We start from the raw sequence: 21,409 nt of genomic DNA on the forward strand, positions 1-21,409 counted from the left end.
TAGTAGAGAGCAGACAAGCAGGAAAATACCCAGAGGGGAGGTAGAACGTTTTAAGAGATACAATAGAAATAGATGCCACAGAAAGATGATGAAAGGTCGTGCAGACTTTCCTTGATTTATGGAATCAGGAGCATTTGATACCTGATGTCATCAGTAATGGCTATGCACTACTGTCAAAGACCTGCCACCTTGCCAGTGGCTAGTCATAGCAAATAAGTGAAAGGATGGTGCCCTGAGAGAAGAGCCATGTCAACAATTTTGCCAGCAGGGGAGGCTTGTTCACGCTGACGTCCCAGAGACTGGAAAGCATTTGAAACAAAGGGTTGCAACCGAAAAGCTTTGACAGTTCGAGGAGAGATGTGACAAAGTGAACCTGCAAATTACATATCCAGCTTACAAACCGGGTCCCGAGCTCTTTACTTTCTCCTGCTTTCTGAAAATCAAAGGCAACAAACCAAAACTTCTGGTAAAAGGGCATGCGGTCTCTTTTCCTTTGTCTTCTCAATATCATCCTTTCTCATTTTTTCCAGTGCATACTCTCCCTTCTTTTCTCTCAGTCTCGGTGTTTTCCCTCCACCCCCTCACCCCTCCTCACTCCCGCATTCTCGGCTCCCGGCTTCGCCCCTCGGCCCGGGACAGCCCCAGGGCTCGCACCTGCCGGGGGAGCGCCCGAGCCCGGCCCCGCCAAGGGACTGGCAGTGACGTAGCAGGGAGGACGGTGCCCGCGCGGCCCTCTGACGTCACTGCCGCAACGGTCCCGAGCGAAGCCCAAGAATGGGAATTCAAGGAGGGAAACACGGCGGTGACCCCGCGGCAGGGCCGAGTGCCGCGAGCGCCGCGTGCTTTGGGTTTCTGGGGTCGGCGGGCCGGAACCACGCGTCACGCGCAGACTGAGCCCATCCCACCCCCTCAGCGCGCCTCAGCGCAAGAATTTAGTGATAAGGGGAATGTCCCCAGACGGTGGGGCGTCGTGCGCACGCGCCCTGGGCGGAGGGAAGATAGGGGAGAGAGCTGGGGGAGTTTGCGAGATGTGCTTGGTGGGAAGGAGGGCGGTGTGGCGGGGGAAAGCGACAGAGCCCCAGCGTACGGCACACGGGAACGACGGCTCAGCCCTCCGCCGCTCACCCGTCTCACGGGGCGTTGCGGCGGCGCGGGGCCTGCGGCGCGGCGTCGTGACGTCACGGTGGCGGCGGCCGTGGTTGGCGCAGGGTCCGCGGCTGCAAAGTGTGAATTACGCCGGGCTCGCGCCGGCGGCGGAGTGAAGTCAGGCTCCGGGGAAGGGGAGGGGCAGCACGGCGGCGGCGGCCCGAGCTGGTGGCTGGTCCCGAGCGCCGCGCGCCCTGGGTCTCGCCACTGGCTCCAGCCGTGTTTTCTTGCACCGCTTGGCTCTGTCCTTGCTCTGCTCCTGCTCGCCCGTCCCCGGACCCAGTCCTCCCGGCCGAAGAGCCCTGGGGCGGCGGGGTTCCCCCTCCGACTTTGCCTGTGCTGCCCCCGTTTGCACCCCGGAGCCGGGCGCGCGCCGGTTCTCGTAACTGTCGCCGCTGCCGCCGCAGCGCCTTCTCGCCGGCGGCCCGGGCGGAGGGTGGGGGTAGGGGAAGCGTGAGCGCGGCTTCCCGGCCCGGGGTCGGCGCCCGCTCGCCCTGCCCCCGCCTCGGCCCGGCGCCCCCGAGCCGCGGCCCCTTCCCAGCGCAGGGGCCGGCGGCCGCGGCAGGGCGGGCGCCGCGCGGGGGCAGGGCGGGCGTATTCAATGGAAGTATGTTACCAGCTGCCGGTGCTGCCCCTGGACAGGCCGGTCCCCCAGCACGTCCTCAGCCGCCGAGGAGCCATCAGCTTCAGCTCCAGCTCCGCGCTCTTCGGCTGCCCCAATCCCCGGCAGCTCTCGCAGGTAATCGCCGCCACCAGGGGCCCGCACTTGGGGGCTTCTCTCTTTTGTTTCCCTCTTCCCATCCGGCTTCATCTCCGCGACATCCCCAGTCCTCGCCGTTCCCCCCAGACCTAGCATTGCCTGTTGTTCGGGGGTGTCTATGCTGGCCCTGGATTCCAGAGCCTTTTCTTTATCCTCGGGGCTGTACACCCTCAGTGCTCCGGCCTCCTCAGACCCCCACCGGCCGGGCGCGGGGAGCCCTTCAGACGCTCCCCGGGCCCGCCCCCTCCGGGCTCAGCAGTTTGAGCCTCGGGAATGACTTTGTCTTCCTCCCTTTCTCGACGTCTCGGTCTGGAAGTTGGGCCTCTCTCCCTGAGTTGTGGCCCTGGGCACACCTGTGCCCCCCTTCTCCTCTGCCCCACCTGTGCCGGGTTCGCGCCTCGCCGCCCCCGGCTCCCGCGCGCCCCGCAGTGCTCGGACGGTCCCGCGATCCTCTGAACAAAAGGCCGGTTCCCCATTGCTGTTCTCCCGTCTCCTTCGCTTTTGTGCTTGGACCCTAAGTGGTATCAGAGACAGGTATCGAGTGCACTTCCATGAAGCTTTGGTTTCTGCAAAGTTGATAGCCAGGAATCAGTTTTGTTTTTAATTTGGTAAAGAGATTTTAGGAGAGAAACTACCGATGAGTGCTCACAGGAAGACTGTTTTGAATGGTCCAATACCAGTTGCTCCTGAGAATTTCGTTTCTTGCTATGGTGATGCTGTTGGCCCAACTCCCTAATTCTGGCTGATTTTGATTGCCAGATTTAAAATAGGGAGGCAAAAAGAATTTTGTTTACATTTAAACTGAGTGCCCTCCATTTCTGCTGCCTGACTGTTACATGTTCGCGATCACTTTTTAATTCAAATACATTTATTTTTCTTATTGGTTAGGATTACTGTCTTTTATGGGAGTATATTTTCTCTCTGCAATTATATTGTAAATATCTTGAGCCCGGTCTGTATTTTTTTTTGTTTTTTTACAGGTAGTGTGGATGGCACCTAGTAGAGATTTTGCTTATTAATAAGTGTGTCCAGTAAATATTTGTCATTTGCTTCTTTGCCAAAATTGTTTAAAACAAGAGCCTGTATTTGGGTTTCTCTCTGAATTGTTTTTATTTAAAATCAGACTTCTTTCGCAGGACAAGGTGGTATACTAATGAGGTCAAAGCCAACTTGTAAAAATTACTATAATGTTAAGTAACATTTTAAATAATGGTGCATTGTTATTTTGAAAGTTAGGTCCATGATCTGCCTTTATAGTACTGCTAAAAGCATTTTCAGGTTCCATAATTAATGATGAAGAGATATTAATGCACTGCTGAAAAAGATTTTTAATGGTAGTAACTTTTTTCACTTGGAAGTATTGTTTTACTTTCTTAGATCAGCAGGCATGTGACGAATACCCATTTCCACGTTCAGTCTAAATAAGAAGGGCAATCACTAATCATTTATAAAATTATAGAATACTAATAAAGTTACTTGTGCTCCCTGAGGAGAAAATGAATGAGAAGGGAGATCCCAAGGGCGTTGAAACAAGTAGGGCTGATGCCAGGGGTGTTACCTGATGTCTTAATTAATCCACAGAGACCAATTTTAAGCCCCACTCCTTCTTGACTCATTTTCTAGCCTTAGGTTTAAATGGGTAAGGGAATTTTAAAAATATGATGGTGGCCGATAAAGCAAATATCATAGTCACACCATATTTTACTAACTCTTAGGACTTGCCAAAAATTTCTTTACCCCAAAGTGAGGTATATAGGAACTTCTGAATATTTGGATGGAAATTTCCTGAATTAACACTGTTTGTAGTCAACATTGCTCAACATTAAAATGATGGTAAACTTACCACAATGCTGAAGTGGGTATCATTTAATACTAAAGCATATGTTGACAGTGATTTCTTTAGGGCTAGTTGGGAATTTGTAGTAGTAGAAAAAGAGGTAGAAAATCTTGGAATCTTATTCAGCGCTCAGTAAAATAATTTGGTTAAAGCAAAAGCTTTCTTTATCCTTGCATCTTTAGTTCGTAAGTCTAAAGCTACAGAAATTATAAAAAGTTTAGGTGGTTTCGTAGTTTCATTTAAAAGACTCTAAAAAACTCTTTTTCTTTTTTTTAGGCACAGTGTAGAACAGTTATTTTTATTAGAGTTTTTCTGTTTTAAAATATGTTCAAAACTAGCAACTCTTCAGTTCTTTATTTTCACTATTATATTGGAGTCCAGCTCATAGTAGGTATATAATAAATGTTTGTTGAATAAGAGAATAGGTAATGAAGTTCCCTCTGAACATTAACTTTAAACAATGAAAACTGTCAGGACTTTCATCAGGGTATAGCAGTAACTCATTTATCCAAAACTTGGTTTGAAACTTGGAACTGCAGACTTTAACGGATTTGGGAAATAAGCAGAAGACTGAGCAACCAAAATAGATTTGGAGATCCTCTCAAAGCCTGTGTGTTTTAAGCAAAATTCGGCAAACTCGTTTTCCAAGTCGCAGCAAATTTGAAGGGGGGGATGGGAAGTAACCTAAGTCAGGTTCACACTGATAGCAGCAGAAGTTGACCGCGACACACCAAAAGCCAGGGATCAGAAGAAAAACTCTTCAAGCCAACAACTTTCAAAAAGGCACCCTAGGGACATAGAGTTTAGGGACTCGAGTGTTGTACAACAAAGTAATTATTAGTCAAAATAATGTTTAATAGAGTCTGTTTGTAAAAGTTGAAAGATTTGTACTGGTTTCTTAAATTTTTGTTTTTTAAGAAGATCTCCATGGCAAACACTTTAAGTGTTGGTGCTTAAATGGACAAGTATGAGTTATCTGGAAAATTCATTTATGTGGAACCAACTCTCCCAAGGATGCCAGCTAAATGAGGCGTTAACTTTTTGTTTTAAACCAGGTCGTGTACTACTTTCTTAAATAGTTAATACCAATTTTGGATTATTTAAAAAATTAGGGTAATAAAAGAAGCTTGGTTTTGCCATTTTGGGTTATCTATTGTTGATAGCTGAGTTTAAAGATTTATCTTGGAGAATAAAGTTCTGATTTGGAAAAAAATGTTGTCAGAGCAGAAACTGTCTTGTTCTCTCCTGTGCCTACAGTGCTTTGCATAGGAAGGTACACAGAGACTGTGGAAGATGAGTTAGTGTATTGATGGCACGCCGAAGCACTGCACTCAGGTTATTTCAATCGGATTTTCAGTGCACTGGAAACAAATTTTATTTGGGTTAGAAATTTGAGGTTTAATTTAAAAAATTTATCATAAACCTATGATATGTATTATTGAAAAAAATCTTGGGATCTAACTTGTAAACATATGCTTTTAATACCATAATAAGCTAAATTTGATTTCTAATTTAGCATCTGTGTCTTTTTTTTTTTTTAATAGACCTTATGTCTTTAGAGCAGTTTTAAGTTCATGGCTCAACTGAGTGGAAGGTACAGAGATTTCCCATATACCTCCTGACCCCGTGCATGCATAGCCTCCCCCAATTATCAACACCCCCCATCACAGCAGTTCATTTGTTCCAATTGCTGAAACCTCCATTGATGCATCATTATCACCCAGAGTCCATAGTTTACATTAGGGTTCACTCTTGGTGTCTTTTTTTTTTAAAGTATAGAAACTATTCCACAAATATTTACTGAACATTTTCTGTGAATGAGGCTCCTCGTGTTAGGTGCTGAGAAAATGTAAAGAATTAGTAATTTAAAAAAAAAATCACTTGTGAGCCTGCCAACCTAACCAGGTTTTTCTTTGATTCATTACCTTCCTTATACATAAACATTTTTCACCTGTAGTCATAGTATACCTCTCTCTTGTCTTTAGCAATGTTCTTAGTATATGATAAATCGTCAAGATCCTATATGTGCCCACAGAGTTCAAAGCCCCTTGGATAAAAGTCACTGGTAGGGAAAATAGTATGATTATATGTGATGTAATTTTTGTATTGGAATTATCAAGCTCTAATGAGACAACAGGAAGGTATACCTAAATTTCCTGGGTAAATCAGGGGAAGCCTCTCATAGTAGTTGTGGCTTAGGCTAAGGCCTGAGGGTTGAGTAGACATTTCTGGATAAATGAGTGCATGTAGGAGGAGGAGGAGAGAGGATGGCTCAGGCAGCTGTATAGACCAGCACTATCCAATAGGACTTTTTATGGTGATGGGAATGTCCTCTGCAGTATCCAATATGATAGTCACTGCTGTATGTAGCTAGATGAGCACTTGAAATGTGGCTAGTTTGAGGAACTGAACTTTAAATTCAGTTTGATTTAAATAGCTACATAGGCCTAGTGGCTACTGTACTGTCAGAGCAGATGTATAGTCTCACTTAACGATCATTTGTAGTGATCTCATGTTGATCTATCAGTGACAGATTCTCTGAATGTTGAACATTAGTGTTATTTTCAGGTTTTTGCTGTTGTATGCAAAACTTCATTTGATACCTTCATGCATGTTTGATAAAGTCTTTAGAATGGAATCACTAGATTAGGTCAAGAGGTAAGAACATTTTTTTGCTTTCTGAGAAGTCTGTCCTTTTATAGTACTAACGTGAACGATCATCTCTCTTTCATCTCCAATCATATTATTAGATTATAACAATATATGATTAATAAACATTTTTTACAAACATTTTACTACTTTAGCAGATACACTGTGATACCCTGGGTTTGTTTTAACTTGCAGTAAGCAAGGGTGAACGCTTTGTAAAGTATTTTTTGTGCATTTGCATTTCCTCTCTTGTAAAATTTCATTTGCATATCCCGTACTCATTTGTAAGAGCTCTCATCTATTCAGTAAATGTGTGTTGTTCCAAATTACTGTTAGCATAGTATGCTTCTTCATAAATCTGCCTACAGAAGCCACTACAGGGGATAGTATGAATGCAGTGGGATACCCCCGGGGAGTGGTTCTGTTCCTGAGACCTTCCTCTTTGCCCACTCACAAAATGCTTGTTTTGTTGGGACCTTGGTTTCATTTCTCTGTTTTCAGAAATGCTTCATATTTTGATTTAAATTTATTACTACAGTGTTTTGGTTTTTACTTCTGAACTAATATGTATTTATGCTATACTTCAAATATATGCTCAAACATACTAGTGTAAATTTATAGTGTATTTGGAGTGTAGTTCTGATTGAGGAGGAGGGGTTCACGTTGCTGATTTATAAGTTGTCATCAGGAACACATTTAGTCTATGGGATGTGATTTGAGAGGTTTTAGACCTATACCCAGATGTTGCTGCTGTTTTCCTATGCCTAGATTTCCATCAGTTGTACATACTGTCTACTCAAGAATTCTTTTTAAAACACAAATATTCTGTAAGAGGTGAAATACTAAACCCTTTACAGGAGTTAGGAAGATTAGGGTGCTCACTTTGGGTGGAAAGAGGGAGAGGCTGCATCCGTTCTCTTTCAGGCAATTTGATAAGACTTCTGCTAATATTTTAGTGTAAATTTCAATTCAGTTACCATTTCTCTCTTTCTCTCTTTTTCTCTTTCTCCCTTTCTCCCTTTCTTTCAAGGATGAGAACAGTTTTAGAGAATTGACTTCTTTTCTTGGGATGGATATAGAGACAAGTTTTGGAAAGGAAGAGCTGAGAAAAGGGGATGTGGACAAAGTTTAGCTTAATTCAAATTTTTGTCTAGGATCATTAATAGTCATTTAGTTAGATTAAAGACACCTAGGAAATATAGGTGATAAAGAACCCTATTGCGTGCAGATCCTCTTAAGGAATTTATTTTTCTTTCTGTACTAAAGACCATGTGTGTATCAGATTTGTGTTTTATAAAATCTATTTCTAATTTTGTGAGAAATCTCTTGACTAAAGATCTTTTCAGATCTGGACATTCTTAGATTCCCTTTGGCCACTCCAGAAAACTCCAAAATTAATTTTTAATCTTCTCATTTAAAAACAAATCACAACTTTTTTATGCTGGCTACAAATTGCTTATTTTTATGATTAATTTGAACTGAGAGAGAAAATTGAGGGTTTATTCCCTTCTGCATTTACATGGTCTATTTTTGCCTAATGGTAACAGACTTTGTTGATTTTTATATTGTTGCCAAATATGCCTTTCAAAAGGTTATTCACAAATAAATGATAGTGCTGCACATTTACACTGCCCCTCCTAAGGGACATGTGCCACTGATTTTGTAGTTGACGTTAGAAGCATCTCCTGTTGACAGTTTTTTGAGTAGGAATTTTGGGTTACTGCTCTATGCCTCCACCTGGTGGTAGGATGGTTCTTCATTTTTCTCAAGGTGCTGGCTAGAGGGAGGAGGAGAGGATGAAGGCAGGGCAGAATTTGGGAAAGAAAATAAATTGTTAATCGGGTTACACAGTTTCAGCCAAGCCTACTCTATTGCTTGGAGTTTTGAATAGACCAAACTCTAGGTCAGGACCATGTAAAATACTTGGCAAATGTTGCTTAATAAAGATGAAGTCGTCTTGGTTCAGTAACAATTGTTAATTATTTGTTTTCATTCATTGAGTACCTCCTACATGTCAGATACTGTAATGGATGTTTTTAATCTTTATAAAAACTCTATAAGTGATATTTATCAAGGAGTAAACTGAGCTTAGAGACATATTAAGTCACTTGCCTGGAGCATCACAAGAACTTGGAGAAGGGCCTGTCGTGTCCCACACCCTCACTCTTGAACTCGCCTGCCTCCTCGGTGAGGTGAGTGTAACATAGTTAGAATTTTAGGTTTATGGATTATAGATTTTGTTGGCTCCTGGATCCTGATAAGGAAAATAATTTGATGATTTGAGGTGATTATTTGAAGTAATAAGCTTCACTCTGGTCTTTTCAAGTCTTATCTAGAGTATGTTCTGGATGGCACATTCTGGGAGGACATGACTAAGTTAAATCATACTCTGAAGAGAGTGACCAGGGTAGTGAGGTGATTTGCAACCACGTTGTTTAATATGTGACTGAAGAAATTGGAGACATTTAGTCTGAAGAATAGAAGACTCAGGATTTGGGTCAGGAGGGATGGGAATCGAGGTGGGGGAGTGGTTGGTGAGAGATGATAGGGCATTGCTGTCTTCCCATATTTGAAGGACTATTTTGTGAATGAGAGGAAAGAGAAGAGGATTTATTTAGATTTTGATTGCTTGTATGTTCTTGATTGCTATACCCTGTTCCTGCTTTGTGAGGGCTGTCTCTGATGAACACAAGAAGATACAAGCTTAAAGTTGTCACTTTTACAAAGTAACACAACTAGGTAGTGGAAATGGATTAAACTCTGGGTCATTCTGCCCCTAAAGCCCATGCATTCTTTTCTACTTCCTTCTACCACATGGGGAAAGGGTGTTTGTTACCTCAGAGGGTAGGATAAGAACCAGAAGGTAGAAACAGTAGGGAAATAGAAAGAGAGATCTTGTGTTTAACCACACTAGCAATCAAAGAAATGCGTACTAAAAGAATGATAGTGATTTTTGCTTTCAGATTGACAAATTTTTTAAAAGTAAATATAGTTTAAAGATTATACTTATGCAGTGCTAGTAGGATTATAAATTATAAGTTTTCTGAAAAGTAATTTGGCTATTGAATCAAAAAAGTGATACTTAGAAAATTGGTACTTTTGCGTGATAATTTACTTTTGGGAATCTATTGTGAGCAAATAACTAGAAACGTAGATAAAGATTAATCTTCAAAGATATTCATCACTGTGAAAAATTGGAAATTACAAGTAATTTACAAATGTTTAAATAAATTGTATTTCTTAGTATGGAATATATAGTATTTATCATTTTTATATTATGTAACCACTAATATGCTTTGAAGAATTTAAAGGATATATAATAACATAAATAGTTTACAAATGGCTAAATAAATCTTAGTGTTTCTTATCATTTCTATATTATGTACCCACTAAAATACTTTGAAGAATTTGAAGAATATTTAGTTGCATGGGGAATTGCTTACTACATAATTAAGCAGAAAAAAACTGAAACGGTATCTACAGATTATCTCAATTTTGTTTAAAAATAAATCGCAAAATATATACATATCTACATACTACGCATGTTTGTCTAAAAAAAAGAAAAGAAAAAGAAGAAAAAGCTAAATCTATCCAAAATGCCAACTGAAGCTGTCTCTAGGTGGTGAAATTATAAATGATTTTTACTTTTTTGTTTAGAATTTTATGTAATTTTAGCTATGTCCTTCTTTTATCGTGAATCTCCTTTTTAACCACAGTAATCCTAGAAAAAGTCAAACGAGTAGTATTTGATTCAGATCTCTGACAGAGATTCCCAGAGAGTAGGCTGCCTCACGAGGTTATAAATTCCCAGTGAGTGGTGGTTGAGACAGCAGCTTCAAAGGTATTTGGATAAGGATATTGTCAAGGGAAGCAACTCTTCGGTTCCTTCCACCTTCACGATTCTCTCATTCTTTGGGTAACTCAGTTATATGCACGACAGGTATTTTTGTGTAGCTCTGATGGTTATAAAGTACTTTCACTCTCCATGGGAGATGTTGGGAAGTAAATGTAAGTATAGTTATTGTTTTGAGGAAGAGCTGTTTTATGGCAGCTGGTGAAGAGATCCTGAACAGTGGCAGCAGTGGAAGGAATAGCGATAAAGTTTGGAGTTATCGCCTATGAACTGATTTGATTGGAGGATAAAAAAACTTCCCCCCTTTATGGTTTGGGAGACCAGATAATGAAGCCAGTAACAAAAATACAGATAGGAAGAGGAGGCAGGTTTTCTTTTCTTTTTCTTTTTTTCCTTCTTTTGTGCGTGTATGTGTGTGTGGGGTGGGGGGTGGAGTAAATAAATTTACTTTACATGTGTTGAGTTCAAGTGTCTGGGAAGCGTCCAGGTGGGGATGTCCAAAGGCAGTATCTTAGGAGGACGGTTAGCACTAAAGACATATTCTGAACTTTACTACGAGGGTTTTCAAATGTTTTTGCACATATATCCCTTCAAAGAACTTGGAAAATAAAGAAAGAACTATGTACCTTCTCACATATCTAGAATTTTTCCTCTATGTTTCAGTATTTGTAAATGACCTAATTGTTGGTGTATTGCTTAAATCACGATTTTAAGTTTATCCAGGGAAATTTTAAGAATTTGATATCCCCCATCATCTATTTTAAAAAATACATGAACAAGCTGTTAATTGTAACATTCAGAATTTTTACATTCCTTATTTTTCTCTTTGAACTGGTTTCCATTTTACTGTCTCTACATATTATTATCCTAATTTATTTTATATTTGAAAGCATTTATCAATCATGCTATTATACTTTTCTATAACAAAATTAAGTAAATTCATTCATGAATTTAGTAGATGAGAATAAAAAGTGCTTGATTTTAGCAGTGCTGTCCTGTTCTTCTGAGTTCTGTGCAAAAACAATTATAATTAAAAACATCTTAAAATTTCCTATGTCAATAAGCCTCGGTGTCAAATTTATGTTGGACTGAGTTATCAATACAGTAATAGCCAGCAGACAATCAAAACAACATATATCAATTATAAAATTTAATAAGTATTAAATAAAAAAGTAAAATTTTATTGGAAATGCATTTTTAGTGGGATGGGATGGGGCTGATTTTTTCAATTGTTTTGTCAATCCATTTATAAATATTATTAGGAAAGATGGGGTTCTACGTTGATTTTCTTCCTTTTTAACTTTCATGATGAAAGTATTGAGAAATATATTCATTAATTTAGTAAATGATGATAAAAGGTACTTTATTTTAGCAATATCACTCATTCTTCTGAGTTGTATGCATAAAAAAACAAAGTGATTGGTCACGAAAATTATTTTTAGTGCTTTGTCGGGTAGCAGCTGGATTTGGTTCTCTTTTCATTTTCATAGACGTAGGAGTAGATGACCTGTTGACTTGACAAAAAGTTGCATACCCAATCTATAGAGTAGTTAACTTTCTCACCATTAATATTTTGACCTCTCCTTTTGGCTCCTCAGATGTTGTTGGACCCCATCTCCACAGGAAGTTTTAGGAAGTGTTGAGAGTTAATGTTCTTTTATGAAATGGCAGAGAGGGAGAGATGAAAGGGGAGAGGAAGTAAATGAAAACTGATGTGCTCTGTCAGCAGAATGGTTCTAGAAAATTGTACATGTGGAAGCTGAGAACCTAGAATCAATTCCCTTGAAACTCTATGCTCAGGTACTTCACAGGGACGTAAGCACGACCCAGTTTGTAGATCCCTGGTTTACTCTGTTCCACCTAGCTATTGCCTTGTTGCTGTATTTTACTGTTCTCCGTAGATATAAAGAAATAATACCTTATACATCAATTTTTCCCAGGTTTTTGATTGTTCTAATCCTGTATCTCCATCCTTAGTCACTCTAGACCTCCTTTGGGAATGGAATCAAAATATTAGTGCTTGAAAGGGACCTTATAAATAATTTAATTCATCCTCAACATTTTAAAGATTTGATGGTTAAGACTCAGAAAGATGAAGTGATTTCTCCAAGCTCACACAGTCAGAAAGTGGAGAAGTTAGAGCTTTAAACTTAGTTCTTCCAACCGAATCTGTTGCTTTTCTCGCTATATCGCCTGCTCTCTAGTAAAAGGATAGATCTGTAGGATCTCTTGATCCATAGGATTTCCTTAAGTAGTTTCTTTCCTTCTTTCTTTTTTTTTTAAAGATTGGCCCTGAGCTAACATCTGTTGCTAATCTCATTGTTTTTCTTCTTCCCCCCAAAGTCCCCCCAGTACGTAGTTGTATAGTCTAGTTGTAGGTCCTTCTAATTCTGCTATGTGGAATGCCACCTCAGCATGGCTTGATGAGCAGTGCTGGGTCGGTGCCCAGGAACCGAACTGGCAAAACCCTGGGCTGCCAAAGTGGAGTGCGAGAACTCAACCAGTCAGCCATGGGGCCAGCCCCCCTTCCTTTGTTTTCTTTTCTTTTCTTTTTTTTTTTGAGGAAGATTAGCCCTGAGCTAACATCTGCCGCCAATCCTCCTCCTTTTGCTGAGGAAGACTGGCCCTGAGCTAACAGCCATGCCCATCTTCCTCTACTTTATACTTGGGACACCTGCCACAGCATGGCTTTTGCCAAGTGGTGCCATGTTGGCACCTGGGATCCTAACCGGGGAACCCCGGGCCACCGAGAAGCGGAATGTGCAAACTTAACCACTGTGCCACTGGGCCGGCTCCCCCACTTCCTTTCTTTATTAAACATTATTCCTTTGAGTAGCAGGTCTTCTTTAATACCTTTAAGTATCTGTTTATAGACCAATGATTATTTGAAAAAGAGTACAAACACTGAATTCTAAAATAATTGGGTTACTTCTGCTTAAAATATAATCAGAGATAAAGCAAAACCATTATTGAAAGTGTAATGTGCCAGTTGGGAAGATAGTATTTGATTTGTTGAGATGTGATTGATGTGCAACTTAACAGGAGTAACCTTTTATGAAGAAAGACATATTTCACCTATACTTTAAAAATTAACTTATGAATAAAGCCTTTTCACTTTGGGGAATAAAAAAGATAATATTCCTGTTATACAGAGAGCTCACTCTCTAGCCTTTTATGTGTTTACTGTGTATGAAATGGTGGGTAGTGGAATTTTTTGCTTTATTCATTTTACTTTTTGCTTGAATTCCTCATGGTGAACACATATTTTAAGAAAAACAATGAAGTTACTCTAAAAAGTAAACTTTTTTTTAAGACTTTTTTTTTTGTACTTTTAGGTTAGTAAAGTTAAGAGAAATGTCCAGAGATTTCCCAGGTATCTCCTGCCCTGCACATGCAGAGCCTCCCCAGTTATCTGGATCCCCCACGAGAGTGGTACATTTGTTACAATTGCTGAACCTACATTGACGCATCATGATCACCCAAAGTCCATAGTTTACATTAGGGTTCACTCTTCATGTTGTACATTCTGTGGGTTTGGACAAATGTGTAATGACGTATCCATCCTTATAGTATCATACAGAATACTTTTACTGTCCCCCGTATCCTCTATGTCCCACCTAATTATCCCTCCCCTGCAACCCCTAGTAACTTCTGATCTTTTCGCTGTGTGTACTTTTGCCTTCTCCAGAATGTCGTTTAGTTGGAATTGTACAGTATGTAGCCTTTTCAGATTAGTTTCTTTCAGTTAGTAATATGCATTTAAGGTCCTTCCATGTCTTTATATGACTGGATAGCTCATTTCTTTTTATCACTGGCTGTACCACCGTTGATCCATTCACCTACTGAAGGACATCTTGGTTGCTTCCAGGTTTTGGCACTTCTGAATAAAGCTGCTACAAACATCTGTGTACAGGTTTTTGTGTGGACGTAAGTTTTCAACTTCTTTGGGTAAATACCAAAGGAGTAAGACTGTGGGATCATATGGAAAAAGTATGTTTAGTTTTGTGAGAAACCACCAAATTGTCTTTCAAAGTGCCTATACCATTGTGCATTCCCACCAGCAATGACTGAGAATTCCTGTTGCTCCACATCCTCGCCAACATTTGGTGTTAGTGTTCTGGATTATAACCATTCTAATAGGTGTGTAGCACTATCATGTTGTTCTTTTAATTTGCATTTCCCTGATGACTTATGATGTGGAGCATCTTTTCATATGCGTATTTGCCATCTGTATATCTTCTTTGGTGAGGTGTCTGTTAAGGTCTTTGGGCCATTTTTTAATCGAGTTATTTGTTTTCTTATTGTTGAGTTTTAAGCGTTCTTTGTATATTTTGGATGCCAGTCCTTTATCAGGTATGTATTTTGCAAATATTTTCTCCCAGTCTGTGGCTTGTTTTCTCATTCTCTTGACATTGTCTTTTGCAGAGCAGAACTTTTAAATTTTAATGAAGTCCATCTTCTCAATTTTTTTTTCGTGGATCATGCCTTTGGTGTTATATCTAAAAAGTCATCACCATACTGAAGGTCATCTAGGTTTTTTCCTGTGTTTCTTCTAGGAGTTTTATATTTTACATTTACATCTATGATACATTTGAGTTAATTTTTTGTGAAGGCTATAAGGTCTGTGTCTGTTTTCATTTTTGCATGTAGATGTCCAGTTGTTCCAGCACCATTCTTTTTTTTTTTTTTTTTTGAGGAAGATTAGCCCTGAGCTAACTACTGCCAATCCTCCTCCTTTTGCTGAAGAAGACTGGCTTTGAGCTAACTTCCATGCCCATCTTCCTCTATTTTATATGTGAGACACCTACCACAGCATGGCTTTTGCCAAGTGGTGCCATGTCGATACCCGGGCTCCAAACCAGAGAACCCTAGGCCACTGAGAAGCGGAACATGTGAACTTAACCATTCCGCCACCGGGCCATCCCCACCAGCACCATTCTCGAAGAGACTATCTTTGCTCCATTGTATTGCCTTTGTTCTGTTGTCGAATATCAGTTGGCTCTATTTCTCTGGGTCTATTTCTGGGCGCTTTATTCTGTTCTGTCTGTTTTTCACCAATATCATAATGTCTTGATTACTGTAGCTTTTAGAGTTAAGTCTGCAAGTTGGGTAGTGTCAATCCTCTGACTTTATTCTTCTCCTTCAATATTGAGTTGACTATTCTGGGTCTTTTGTCTCTCCAAATAAACTTGAGAATCAGCTTGTTGATATCCACAAGATAACTTGCTGGGATTTTAATTGGGATTTCATTGAATCTGTAGATGAAGTTGGGAAGAACTGGCATTTTGACAATATTCAGTCTTCTGAATATCCATGTACATGGAATATCTTTCCATTTATTTAGTTCTTCTTTGATTTTGTTCATCTGAGTTTTGTAGTTTTCCTCATATAGATCTTGTACATATTTTGTTAGATTTATACCTAAGTGTTTCATTTTTGGGGTGCTAATGTAAATGGTTTTTTGGTTATTTTTTTTTGAGGAAGATTAGCCTTGAGCTAACATCTGCCGCCAATCCTCCTCTTTTTGCTGAGGAAGACTGGCCCTGAGCTCACATCCGTGCCCATCTTCCTCTATTTTATATGTGGGACACCTTGACAAGCAGTGAGTAGGTCTGCACCCGGCATCCAAACCGAAGAACCCTGGGCCTAATGTGCAAATTTAACCACTGGGCCACCGGGCCAGCCGCTGTAAATGGTATTTTTAATTTTCAATTCTGCTTATTTGTTGCTGGTATATAGGAAAATGATTCACTTTTGTATATTAACTGTGTATGCTGAAATCTTGCTATACAGTAGTCCCCCCATATCTGTGGTTTTGCTCTCTCTGGTTTTAGTTACCCACAGTCAACCATGGTCTGAAAATATTTAATGGAAAATTCCAGAAATAAAAATTCCCTAAGTGTTAAATTGCGTGCCATTCTGAGTAGCATGATGAAGTCTCATGCCTTCCTGCTGCTTTCCCCCAAGCCCCCAAGGGTGTGAATCATCCCTTTGTTGGATCCCACACTGTCGACATCATCCGCTCCTGACATCCAACCATTGGCATCATCATGGCTTGATGATCCTCCTTCTGATGTATTGTCGGAAGGTTAGTAGTACCCTAACACTACATCACAATGCCTGTGTCACTCACCTCCCTTAATGTCATCACGTAGGCATTGTATCATCTCACATCATCACAAGAAGAAGGGTGAGTACAGCACAGTTAAGATATTTTGAGAGAGAGAGACCACATTCACCTAACTTTTATTACAGTATATTCTTAAAATTGTTCTATTTTATTATTAGTTACTGTTGTTAATCTCTTACTGTGCCTAATTTATAGATTAAACTTTATCATAGGTATGTATGTGTAGGAAAAAACAGTATATATAGGGTTTGGTACTATCTGTGGCTTCAGGCATCCACTCAGGGTCTTGGAATGTACACCTCACAGATAAGAAGGCACTACTGTAATCGTTTATTAGTTCCAGGAGTTTTTTTGTTGATTCTTTGGTATTTCTCCAAAGACAATCATGTCATCTGTGAACAAAGACAGTTTTATATCTTCCTTTCCAATCTATATACTTTTTGTTTCCTTTTCTTGTCTTATTGCATTAGCTAGGACTTCCAGTATGATGTTTAAAGGGAATCATGAGAGGGGACATCCTTGCCTTGTTCCCGAAGGATTCTTTACTTTTAATAGGGCAATACAAACAAGATCTATAAGAAGAAATAAGACTACTCAGTAGGAAATTGGCAGAAGACTCAAGCAGTTCCAGGAAGAAATGCAAATGTAGGAAAACATGTTCAGCTTCACTAGTAATAAAGAAAATGCAAAAACAAAAAAAGTTTTTTTGGAGGAGGGAAAAATACTTTCATATTGGCAAAGATGGACAAAATCCAATGTTAGCAGAGTGTGAGAAAGTGGATATTCTTATATAGGAGTTGGGAGCATCATTTGGTTAAACTTTTTGGGAGGACATTAGGTATTTACTATACAAATCAAAATTTTAAATGTGAATACTTCCCTTTCTGTAGTCCTGGAATTTGTCCAAAGGGGCAGTTGCAAAAATTTGCTAAGGTATGTGTACACAGGTTTTTTTGGTAACAGTTTGCAACATTAGTAATGACGGATATGTAGGTTATTTCAGTGCTCGTCGTTGGAGGATTGGTTGAATTATGGTATTTTAATTCAGCATAAAATATATCCAATAAAATGATGCTGTTTATCCATATTTGTCTTGGAAAAGTATGCATAACAACTCGGGGAAAAAACTACTTGCAAAATGGCATGTATATTAGCCTATTAATATAACTTTCTACATAACATCCATATTTTTGAATGAAAACATGGAGGATATTGCATATACCATTGTGTGAATACATATGTCTGGAAGGTTGCTCAGCAAAATGTTCGTGGTGGCTATCTTTGGGTGGTGGGGTTTCTGGTAATTTTTACTTTCTTCGTACTTTTGTGATTTTTTTAAACAAAAATATATCATTTTTGTAAGCAGAGAATCAATAAAGCTACTTTTTGAAATCTTCCTGATTAAAAAAATAGCTTATCTTAAAATTAGGTAGAATATCATTTAAGTAGAATTTTAAAATTATGAAGAAACTGAGGTCTAGTTGGCTGATAATAGGTCCAAGTAGGCAGGTCGGAAGTGGGTTACTCATTGGCACATGGTAAGTATTCAAAGTGGTTTATTGAAATAGAAGTATAGTGGCTTGATGTATGGAGGAATACACTACATTTTTAATGGAAAAATCAAGATAATCGAAGTGAATGTGCTGGTGGATAGTTTACAAAAAATATTGCCTATTTCAGAGCTGAAAAGGTAAGCTTTCTGCTGCAATTCAATTTATTCAAATATTTGAAGCTCTCTATATTAGCATAATATATTTATAAATTGTAAAAAGTTCTCAAGAAAACTTATGACTCAGAATCATAGAACATTAATGTCAGGTGAGACTAGAAGTTAGTCCCCTCCACATACAGATGAGTAAACTGAAACCAAAGAGGTTTAAGGGCATACAAAGGCAATACATAAATCTCTTGTTGAACATCCCAGTTTTGGCTACTCAGGTTTTGCTTGAACACTTTTGGAATGAGAAGATTACCATTTTTTAAGGCAATCCATTATGATGTCGAATGGTGTAGTGGGTTGAACATTGTCCACCAAAAATTCATGTCCACTCAGAACTTCAGAATGTGACCTTATTTGAATTAAGGATCTTTGCAGATATAATCAAAATGAGGTCATATGGGATTAGGGCAGGCCTAAATCCGATGACTGCTGTTTTTATAAGAAGAGAGGACATGCAGAGACACAGACGCACACAGGGAAGAAGGCCATGTGAAGATGGAGCAGAGATTGGAGTGATGCAGCTACAAGCCAGGAATGCCAAGGATGGCTGGGATGCACCAGAAACTAAGAGTCAAGGAAGGGTTCTCCCCGAAAGCTGTCAGAGGGAGTGTGACCCTGCCAACACCTTGATTTTGGGCTTCTGAGCCTCTGGAACTGAGAGAGAATACGTTTCTGTTGTTTTAAGCTACCCAGTTTGTGATACTTTATTACAGCAGCCCTAGCAAACGAATACAAATGGCTTTGATTGTTTTAAATGTATTTGTTTAATCTTTCAATCAGTAGACATTTACTGAGCAGTTGTTTTTGTGCCAGGCACTCTACTATGTGTGTCAAAGATAAATAAGACATGTTTCCTCCCTTCCTTCTTGGTACTTGGTCCAGTAGGAAAGACAGCTATGTAAATACGTCATTGCAATACACTTTGATACATGTTCTCATTAGGATAATGTCTGAAGTTCAGTGATGGCGCATTGGAGTTGGGAGAACCGGGGAAGTTTTTACAGAGGGACACCTTTGTGCTTGGTTTGAAAGATAGAGCTGAGATCAGCCTCTGTGGGAATTTTGCTAGATTTGACCACCACCAGTGCTGTCGCTCCTACCTAGTTCAAGGCATGTTTGGCCTTTTGCAGTAGCATTCTATTAGTAGAACGCTCCCTCCACAGACTGGTGGAAGTAATTTTTAAAATGCAGATCATGCCAACCTGCTGAAAACATCAATGGGTTCTTGTCACAGTGGGAATAAAATCCAGACTTCTTTTCATGATATGGCCCCATATAATCTGATCCCTGCTAACTTTTCAACCTCATCTCCTTCACAGTAGTCTTGCTGTCTGCGAACATGCCAGGTTTGTTCCCATCTTTGACTTTGCACTTACTCCTCCCTTAGACTCAATATCTTCCCGTGGCTTCTTATCCTTCAAGTCTCAGCCCACTCTTTGTAGAGGAACCTTCCTTGACCACCCTATTTAATATAGCCCCCCTTCCCCTATCTATCTTATTTACCTTGTTCTCTTGCATTTATGGCACATACAACTAACTCAGGTTATTTATCTCTCTCTCCCTGGCTTCCACCGCCGCCTTACTCCCCACCCCTGCCACCGTAGAGCGTGTGGTCAGGAGCGGCATCTTGTTTAACCTGTTCACTGCTGTGTCCCTGGTGTACAACACACGGGCAGTGCTTAGTACAGAAGAATGAAGAGAAACTTACTCTTTTATCTTGTGCTTATCATATCAGATCATATGTCACCATAACTCTGGGATGAATCCCAAATTGTATTCTTATAGTTTCGTTTTATAGTGCCACCTACTCCCTCTCCCTAAAATTCCATCCTCGTCTTTCTGAGCTGCCCTCTGTGGCATTGAAGCTATCTTAATCTCTGAATTTATGTAATCTTGTTTAAGAATGTACTGAGGTTTAGACAAGTTGCCCAAAGTAACACTGCTGTAAATGGTGTTTCTAGGATTTGAGCTCAGATCTCTCTCTGACTAGAGCTCCTCTCTGCTGTGCTGGTGTGGGGGCTGATGTTTTTGGTGAGTGGGACGTAGAAATCCAGAATTAGAATAGGAGCCCTGTCCATTTGGAATAGAAATAGCAAGCATGTATTATTTGTTTCTATAAGAAGAACTGGGTGATACTTGTTAAAAAGAATTCTAAAAGTAACTTGTTTTTTTTAGATTAAAATTAGTATGTACTTGTTATAAAATGCATGGAATATACAAAAAATATAAAGAAGAAAGTAAACACCATCTGTAGTCCTACCGCCCAGAGATAACCACTGTTAACATTTTAGAACATTTTTGTCCAATGTTTTTCTGTGCAGAAATAAAATATTGTGATGTCAGTTTCATACATAAATCTTTCTCTAAATTTTAAAATCATTTCCTAATGTAATTACCAGATCAAAGCGTATTGTCAAAGTCCTCCCCAGAAAGATGATAGCAATTTATATTTCCATGAGGAGAGTACCTTTTGTACCTCGCCAGTATTTTTAGTTTCTATTTCTTGAATTATTGTTGATACTAAACTTGAAATATATGTTTATTATTAGTTACCTACTGTCTGTCTTCTGTGACTTGTCTCTATCCATTGCCTCGTTTTCTGTTAGCAACTTAGTATATTTTAAATCAATTTTGGAATTGTTTTATATTGATAATTGACATTTCATCATATTTGTGGCAAACTTCCATTTTTTTGCCATTTTGAATAAAATGATGTTCTACCTATAATGCTAAATCTTTAATAAGTCTTAAGTCTCTTTAATGTTTTAATCCTGGGAGTAAGTTTATTATTAATAGAAGTTTTTGGTATTTAAAATTTTTTCACATGTAATCTGTTTGTTTTCATATTAGTAGGCATTAATTTGATAAAGATCTTTTTCATTTGAATAAGTTGTGTGGACTAATTGTCAATAACAAATTATTGCAAATGACCTCTTTTTATTTTTAATATATGGTAAAAAGAGGATGACAGGATAAATAGTTTCCTAGAACTGAGAATGTAGAATTGGAGGAAAAAATTTTTATGCTTGGAAAAGTGTATTGAAAATGAGCGACTTGAGACTTCTGAATATGCTGCCACAGCACTCCCACCGCTGAAGCAGGTCACACGCAGTCTCTCCCCCTCAAGCAAATATTTTTAATTTTGTGATAATGCTTCAAATTTCATGGTAAGAAAAGTGGAAACTAGGACCCATCTCAGGTAGCTTTTCTAAAACTTTTAAATTTTTAAAGAGAATTTATATCTTAGATTTAAAAGCATTTTTAATGGCTTATAATATTAACATAGAAGACAATTTGAAGATAAAAGCAAGATA

The 21,409-nt window shown here is 39.4% G+C and overlaps 1 protein-coding gene across 5 annotated transcripts in view; it reads left to right on the top strand.

Annotated features, from left to right (window-relative positions):
- Window positions 1-1,596: 1,596 nt before the first annotated feature.
- The window catches only part of PDE7A (phosphodiesterase 7A), a 112,977-nt gene continuing 93,164 nt past the window's right edge, over window positions 1,597-21,409 (top strand). For all 5 annotated transcript variants that reach the window (XR_011493173.1, XR_011493174.1, XR_011493175.1 and 2 more), the window contains exon 1: window positions 1,597-1,885. Coding sequence is in view for 2 of the 5 variants with exons in the window: in XM_014845892.3 (XP_014701378.1) it covers window positions 1,748-1,885 (138 nt within the window). In the remaining 3 variants the exon portion in view is untranslated. The remainder of the gene's footprint in view (window positions 1,886-21,409) is intronic.

This window comes from Equus asinus, chromosome 12 (assembly GCF_041296235.1).
Source record: "Equus asinus isolate D_3611 breed Donkey chromosome 12, EquAss-T2T_v2, whole genome shotgun sequence".
Classification (NCBI taxonomy): Eukaryota; Metazoa; Chordata; class Mammalia; order Perissodactyla; family Equidae; genus Equus; species Equus asinus.